Source organism: Moschus berezovskii, chromosome 11 (assembly GCF_049115385.1).
Source record: "Moschus berezovskii isolate FMDL1 chromosome 11, NW_MosBer_1.0, whole genome shotgun sequence".
In the NCBI taxonomy this organism is placed as follows: domain Eukaryota; kingdom Metazoa; phylum Chordata; class Mammalia; order Artiodactyla; family Moschidae; genus Moschus; species Moschus berezovskii.
In genome coordinates, this window is record NC_142470.1 from 58,792,009 (window position 1) to 58,800,019 (window position 8,011).

Below are 8,011 nucleotides of genomic sequence, written 5' to 3' on the forward strand. Positions count from 1 at the left end.
GTATGCAACCAATAGTCAGTTCTGCAGGTGGGCGACTTGGCAGTCTTGCTTTAGGTAGCATGATCCTGACTTTAACAATACGAGTTAGTTGAACACTTGGAAGATTCAATGATAAAACTAATTTGTCAACACTTGGTAGATTCAAACAGTGGTAAAACTGGTTTGTCAGACTCAGGTGTCTGCTGTGTATCTTTTAAGCTATTTGTATTTGTAACTTTGAATCCATGTATCTTTTCCCTGTGCTGTCTGTGCTTATTTGCTCAGTCCTGTCAGACTTTTTGCTACCCCATGGACTGTAGCCCACAGGGCTCCTCTGTCCATGAGGATTCTCCAGGCCAAATACTGGAATGGGTTGCCATGCCCTCCTCCAGGGGATCTTTGCAACCCAGGGATTGAACCCAGGTCTCCCGCATTGCAGGTGGATTCTTTACCCTTTGAGCCATCAGGGAATCCCAAGAATACTGGAGTGGGTAGCCTAACCCTTCTCAAGGGGATCTTCCTAATCCAGTGTTGAAATGGGGTTTCCTGCATTGCAGGCGGATTCTTCACCAGCTGAGCTACCCAGGAAGCCACGCCATCCTATTTTATATTTTCAAATTCATAGCAATGTGAATCCCTAAAGATTTCATCTTAGCCTCTTTTGTTTTTAAAGATGTTGGAGCCCAGAGAGACTCCTTACATGGGTTTGCTTTTAGGCAGATAAAAACAAGAACGTAAGGAGGCAGCCTGTTCGTAGGTGTGTGGTGGTTCTCTTCCATGTGTCCAGGTCCTCTCTTCACATTGAACACTTGTTGAGTAGTATCCTCACTCCTCTCCACCACGAGCTGAGAGTGTATAGAGGTGGCATCAGTGACCAGTTGAAGATAAGGAAGTGTCAAACTGTTAAGTCCAGAAAGCACAGTTAGCAGCACCTCCTGGGTCACGCATTGACCTGTGTCACTTGAAATTGTGACTTATAAACTGTCTTTAAGTTCTGTGTAATGTCATTATATGACTGTGCTGTAGTATAATCATTCCCCTACTAGGCAGGGATTTTAGACTAAACGTGCTTTCTTTCTCCATCACAGTTCCAAGTTCTTTAGTTTGCTTTGTCTAATGGAACAAATTGATGTCACTTTGAAGTGGTATAAGGACCTGATACCTTCGGTAAGATGATTCATGACTTAACATTTATAATTGTAGATGTTTGTGGGTGTCTTTGCTGAGTTACACTTTAAAAATGTATTTTTATTTTTCTTTGCCAGGTCTTCTTTCCCCATTCCCAAACACTGATAGATCTTCTCCAAGCATTAGACGTGGCCAATCGACTAGAAATGATTCCTCAGATCTGGAAAGGTCAGTTTCAGTTTATCTGTCCCAACCCATCTTACTCTGTTGTCTTAACATTTTGATTCACAAGAGTGTTAATGAGGTCAGGGAAGAAAGCTACCAGTTTTTCACTACATTAAACTCTGTAGTTGAGGTCTTCAGGGTGACTTGCTTGTGTTTCATGTTGGATTGCATGAGTAACAGTGGGGTGGAAAGGACTTCAATTGGTTCCTTTGTGACCAGAAAAGGCTGGGTTTTGTGCACTTGTTAGTTACACGGGTCACCTGAAATCTCAACCTGCAAAGCCTTTGCCGTTCATTCACTGGACTGTGATGCATCTCTGTGCTTCAGTAGCTAACAGTGATATTGGTGATAGTATGGTTTCCAAGTTACAGCCATGACTGGGTTTGTGTGTGTGGTTATGCGTGTGAACTGACTGCAGAAGATGCTGTAGCTCACCCACTAGGTAACTGTGATCATAAAATCCATTCCCGTTTGCCTCAAGTTGATATGAGACACTGCCTTCCTGCCTTATGACACTGCTCTGATGATCATGTACAGGGACCATTGATGATTCCCATCATCAATGGGATGACTCCCACAGGGAGCGGGAGTCTGCTTGAGTGTGGCCCACATGCTGTTAGCAGTTGCCCGGGAGCCAGTTACTGGCACTGGCTTTCACTATTTCCTTTTCCTACGGTGAATCATGCTAGTTTCTAGAATCCTGGAATACATGTCAGCAGTGAATTTCCTTATTTTCTTCTCCCTTCCCCCACCCCCCACCCTCTGCCCCAGTATGGATGACTGCTGACAGTGGACAAAGGTCAAAGAACATTAGTTTTACATGATGGTGATCATGTCTCGCTCTGTTCCTTTTTATTTTAAGATAGTAAAGAATATGGTCATACTTTTCGCAATGACCTAAAAGAAGAGATGCTGATGCTCATGGCAAGGGATCAGCACCCACCAGAGGTAGGCTTGTTTTGCTCTCGTTGTTAGATATACACTAGCCAGCGTATCCTCTAATACTGAGGACCTGGGGAGGGTAATTCCCATGGTTTCATCTACTGTGCAGAATTCTGCCACCTAAACCCAGATTTAAATCTAGACATCTGACTTCCCTGGCAGTCCAGTGGTTAAGACTCCGCACTTCCATAACAGGGGTCCCAAGTTAAGATATTGGATATGTGTGGTGTGGCTGAAAAGATAAAAAAGACACATCTCAACATACCCAACCAGTTAGAATACCCTTCCTTCCTTTTTCTTTCCTTTTTAAATCTCTAAAGAGAAAATGCTTGGTTGGATTTGAAATACATGACTAAACAAATTATTACATCAGGGTCGGGTGCTTTGCCTTTTTTTGTTGTTGTTAATATGTATTACTATGTGCTGTACATGTGATGTGTGCAAATGGTAAAATGCAGTGCTCAAAAATTTTAATGGTCCTGTGGAGTCTGCTGATCTTAAATTGTCATAAAACTAGCGAGGCAGTTCTGCTGACTTCCGGGCCTCTCAGCTGCAGGCGGCGTTTGCTGACTGTGCTGCAGACATCACATCGACTTACGAAAGCCAGGATGCTAGACAGACTGCTTCAGAGTGGCCAGCCAGTTCTCTGAACTACATCGCCATCCTCTTCTTAAGGGCTGGGAGAAGCCAGGAAGCCTGGTGAGTACACGAAACACCACGTGTCACTGGAAACATCTCTCATACGGCTGTGTGATGTGTGGCTTCTCAGGAGACAGACGGGTTTATGCATAATGAGGTGTGTTTTGGTTTGGTTTTAATTTTGGTCACGCTGGGCCTTCATTGCTGCGCCTGCTCCTCTCTAGTTGTGGCGCACAGGCTTCTCATTGCAGAGCGTACGCTCCAGGGCTTCAGTAGTTGTGGCTTATGGGCTCTAGAGCACAAGTTCAGTGGTTGTGATGCACAGACTTAGTTGCTCCACGGCATGTGAAACCTTCCCACACCAGGGATCGAACCCATGTCTCCTGCACTGGCAAGCAGATTCTTTACCAGTGAGCCACCAGGGAAGCCCTGTAATGAGTTTTCTATGGGAACATCCAAATACTAACTAAAAAGCAAACTTGGGGAAGAAGAATCAATGTGCGTGTTTAAGAGAGAATGTGATTCAGTGGGCTCAGTCTCTTTATTTTCATTTTCTGTATCTCTAGTCACCTAAATAGAACACAGTGACCAGAGAATCTTAATTTTGAAAGTGTTTTGGGCATTGATGTCTCATTTATGGATGGTTTCCCCACACCCTCAGTCCCGGCTTAAAATGTGGCCTGTGTACTGGGACTTAAGGAAAAAGTGGCATTTACCAGTATCAACTAAACCTAGCCTTGTCTAGAACCCATCTTTGGTTTGTGCCACTGTATTCTATTTCTGTGAGTTCATGTTGGCACTTCATTCTCATACTCATTTCTAGTATTTCATTGTGAATGGAGACCTTATGCATATTCATTTTTCCAAAAGCAGGGAAGTCAACAAAGGAGTACTTGGTTGGGGTGGTCACAGTTGCGTGGTTCCACTGTGTGTTATTTTGGATGTAAATGTTAGTTCTGAGGGCCAGTGAGGGGGTAGTTGTGTGTGGGTGTTCACTGGTGGAGGCTTTGCTGCCTCAACTGGTCTTGACTGGTGGTGAATCACACGACCTGCTGCACAGCTGCTGACCTGTGATGCTTGGAGTCGTTGACTCGGGCAGGTTGATACACGTTCTTGTTGTGAATCAGGCTGTGATGATTGGCGCAGGGGTACGGACCTCAGCTGATGATGGGAGCTGAGTGTATGTGCTTCTCCTTCATCCTGCATGTGGCAGGATGCTGGTGAGCACTTACATGAGACTTGTGCCTTAATCTGAGCCTGCTCTTCATAATGTCAGCTTAAGACACACTGGACTCACACACTGGATCACGAATGAGAGAAGAGATTATACAGTATTTGCCTCCCTCCCTTCCCTCTGCCCACGTGATATAGTCCCTCCCTGGGGGGACTGAAGTGATCCTCTAGAGGAGGGTGAACCCCAGCAATTCTCAACGCTCATAACAAAACACATTTGCCTGTGCAGTGTGTAATGTTCACACATGAAGTTGGAGAGGAGGGTTGAGGCACCTGGAGTGATTCTCATGTAGATACAGGGCTGGGAGCTGGTAGAGCTTAGAGATGTACGTCTCCAGGAGCTTCCGCTGTAGGTCGAAGGAGGACACTTAGTGTCTGCGTCCAGGAGAATAGCTCTGGTCACGCGATTGCCATCTGTTCTGTTACTGTTCCTAATCTCTTTCCTATCTCATCTTGAACAGGAGAATGCTGGGGCTTTTCAGGAAACATAATAAGATCCCCAGGTAAGTTCAAGTTAACAGGCCTGCCTGCATACATCCTAGGTTAGCCATGTGGGTTTCATTCTTACGGGGTTGGGGGGTGGTGTGGAATTTTCTCATGTACCTCAGTGGTGGCAATTGGGCACTTTTCTGTTAGGCAAGCAAATGAACAGTCACTCCCACCATCTAAGGCATCCTGAGGCAAGTGCAGTTTTCTTACTCTGTGCTCAGTGATCACAACATGTTGTTAATACACTGTGGATAGATCCACATGAAGGCATGCTGAATCATGTTAAAGATGGTAAATTTGATGATGAAGATGTTGAGGATGAAGGCATGTTGAATTAACAGTATTCATTATCTCATTAGCCCTTTAAACTTCATGTAACTGTCTCCAAAGCTACTGATCTTTGTAAAATACTAGATTCTGTATGTAAATCTGTGCGGGGTGTGGTTGGCAGATGTTGACATTTTGCCTTTTACAGGAATGAGTTGCTGAATGAGTTTATGGATAGTGCCAAAGCATCCAGCAGCCCTGCCCAGGCCATTGAGGTCGTTAAGCTGGCAAATTCCTTCAGCTTGCCCATTTGTGAGGGTCTCACCCAGAGGTTAATTGCCGACTTCACCCTCAGCCAAGAACAGAAGTAAGTGGGCTCTTGGGCTCTGTGTCATCACCATGAAGAAAAGAGATGGAGCAGCCCATCTTTCTGCCCATTCACATGTCTGTAGCTTTCTACCCCTGAATTCCCTTTCTTTGCAGAAAGTCAGGACGTGTTGGTTTAATGATATTGTCATACGAGTCAGGGAGGCCTATACGTTGACTTACTGGATCTTGTTCTCTGTTGCTATAGTGCAGCTGTAGAGACCCCCAGCCCCGAAGCCTGACTTGCAGTGTGACCCTCCTATTTATTCTTCTTACAGGGAAGCCCTGGGAGACCTAACTGCACTGACCAGTGACAGCAATAGTGACAGCGATAGTGATATCAGCGAAGGCAAATAAGATGAAAAGTGGGTGAAGCAGGAGCGGCTGTGACCAGCGTGCCTGTGATTACACTGGATACCTGCGATGTTAGTATCTGTAATATGAAGAAAACAGGGTACAGATTTGGTGAACCTTGAAATACAGTTGCTACAAACTAGCTTATTTAGGTTAAGTTCCTAGGCTAAGCCACCTGTGTGAGGTTTACCGTGTGAACAGAAGCAGCGCTACTGTTCTCATTTCTTTGGACACATTGTGGGGGGTGCGGCTCATTCGAGCACACCTGCAGCAGGCGTCTTGTCAGCTGACGTCAGTGCCGTTTGCCCTCCCCTGTTGTGGACTGTACCCTTTGTTGGCTGATACTGTGACAGTGGCACTTCCTCCAATTCAGAGCAAGAGTCTAAAGGAAGTTTTTGTGCAGTTTGATCACACTGATATTGGGTCAGTGGTATCCCAAGTTCAGGGATGTTTGTATGTGGAACATGGTGCATCTGAGAACTGAACAACCACAGGACTTTAGGCTGCACCGCTGGGAAGATGAAAGCTGTAAATAAATACTGTGACAAAGGTATGTATGTGTGCATTTGCCTTCTTTCTGTACAGCCCGTAGTCTCCCAGTAGGCTTGCGGCTTACACAAGGGTGTGTCCTCTCCCTTTCTCTGCGAGTGCTGGCACTCTCTTCAGGTGTGCTGTACTTCCAGTGATCTGAAGCCTTGTGATAGAGGACTGAAGTGTTTCCTTGACATGACTGCCTGTTGCTAGTAAACAAATCATGTAAGTGTACCTGGTCATGATGTAAAGCTGTTTTACTGCTGGTAACAGGACCTGCTGTGAGAGCAGTCATTAGTGTGTACGGGTAAGGCAAGGATTATAGAATCATTTAAATCTTAGTGGTGGAGTGGCAGTATACCAGAGAAATGGGCTTACTTCTTTGAGATAAGGCAGTTTGCTAGGGCATGGCACACTGAAATGAAAGGTACGCAAAAGAGGGTGGGAGGTGGTGAAGGAGTCTCCAGCCTGGCCCAGAAAGGAGACTAACCTGTAAAAGAATGTTGTCTAGCTGACCTGCACAACCATGGGCTTTATAAAAGATTTTAGAAAGAAGGTCAAACCAAAGAACAGATTTATAGAGCTTAGAAAGACTTGAGGGACTTCCCTGGTAGTAGAGTGAACAAGAATCCACCTGGCAATGCAGAGGACATGGGTTTGATCCCTGGTCCAGGAAGATTCCACATGTGGCTGAACAACTAAGCTTATACACCACATACTGAGCCTATGAGCTGGAGCTAGAGAGTAGCTGCTGCTATCCACAATTAGAGAAAACCCTCCAGCAGCAAGGAAGAACTAGGACACCACAAAATTAACCCCAACCCAGGCCAAAACAGACTACTGGATTCCCAAATCAAAGGACATTAGATGCCATGCAGACTTGAATGTAACTATCATTAGCTGGTTATCAGTTCAGTTGCTCAGTCATGTTCGACTCTGCAGAATGCCATGGACTGCAGCACGCCAGGTTTCCCTGTCCATCACCAACTCCCGGAGTCTACCCAAACTCATGTCCACTGAGTCAGTGATGCCATCCAACCATCTCATCCTCTGTCGTCCCCTTCTCCCGCCTTCAATCTCCCAGCGTCAGCCTTCAGATGAGTAAGCTCTTTGCATCAGGTGGCTGAAATATTGGAGTTTCAGCTTCAACGTCAGTCCTTCCAATGAACACCCAGGACTGATTTCCTTAGGATGGACTGGTTGTTTCTCCTTGCAGTCCAAGAGACTCTCAAGAGTCTTCAATGCCACAGTGCAATAGCATCAATTCTTCAGCTTTCTTTACAGTCCAAATCTCGCATCCATACATGATCACTGGAAAAATCATAGCCTTGACTAGACGGACCTTTGTTGGCAAAGTAATGTCTCTGCTTTTTAATATGCTGTCTAGGTTGGTTGTAACTTTCCTTCCAAGGAGTAAGCGTCTTTTAATTTCATGGCTGCAATCAGCATCCGCAGTGATTTTGGAGCCTAAAAAAATAGCCACGGTTTCCACTGTTTCTCCATCTATTTCCCATCAAGTGATGGGACCAGATGCCATGATCTTAGTTTTCTGAATGTTGAGCTTTAAGCCAACTTTTTCACTCTCCTCTTTGACTTTCATCAAGAGGCTCTTTAGTTCTTCACTTTCTGCCTTAAGGATGGTGTCATCTGCATATCTGAGGTTTTTGATATCTCTCCTGGCAATCTTGATTCCAGCTTGTGCTTCTTCCAGCCCAGGGTTTCTCATGATGTACTCTGCATATATAAGTTAAATAAGCAGGATGACAATATACATCCTTGACATGTGTACTCCTTTTCCTATTTGGAACCAGTCTGTTGTTCCATGTCCAGTTCTGTTGCTTCTTGACCTGCATACAGA

At 45.2% G+C, this 8,011-nt stretch overlaps 1 protein-coding gene and 1 non-coding gene across 2 annotated transcripts in view; both read left to right on the plus strand.

The window, feature by feature from the left end:
* Window positions 1–6,175, plus strand: part of PTCD3 (pentatricopeptide repeat domain 3) — a 31,140-nt gene extending 24,965 nt beyond the window's left edge. Inside the window, exons 18-24 of the mRNA XM_055399207.2 lie at window positions 1,068–1,146; window positions 1,245–1,335; window positions 2,195–2,280; window positions 2,825–2,973; window positions 4,608–4,649; window positions 5,111–5,269; window positions 5,547–6,175. Coding sequence (XP_055255182.2) covers window positions 1,068–1,146; window positions 1,245–1,335; window positions 2,195–2,280; window positions 2,825–2,973; window positions 4,608–4,649; window positions 5,111–5,269; window positions 5,547–5,625 — 685 coding nt within the window. The 3' untranslated portion in view covers window positions 5,626–6,175. The remainder of the gene's footprint in view (window positions 1–1,067; window positions 1,147–1,244; window positions 1,336–2,194; window positions 2,281–2,824; window positions 2,974–4,607; window positions 4,650–5,110; window positions 5,270–5,546) is intronic.
* LOC129540144 (small nucleolar RNA SNORD94) lies at window positions 4,038–4,173 on the plus strand. The gene has a single exon (XR_008682602.1). It is a non-coding gene; the product is annotated as a small nucleolar RNA SNORD94 (small nucleolar RNA).
* Window positions 6,176–8,011: the final 1,836 nt, after the last annotated feature.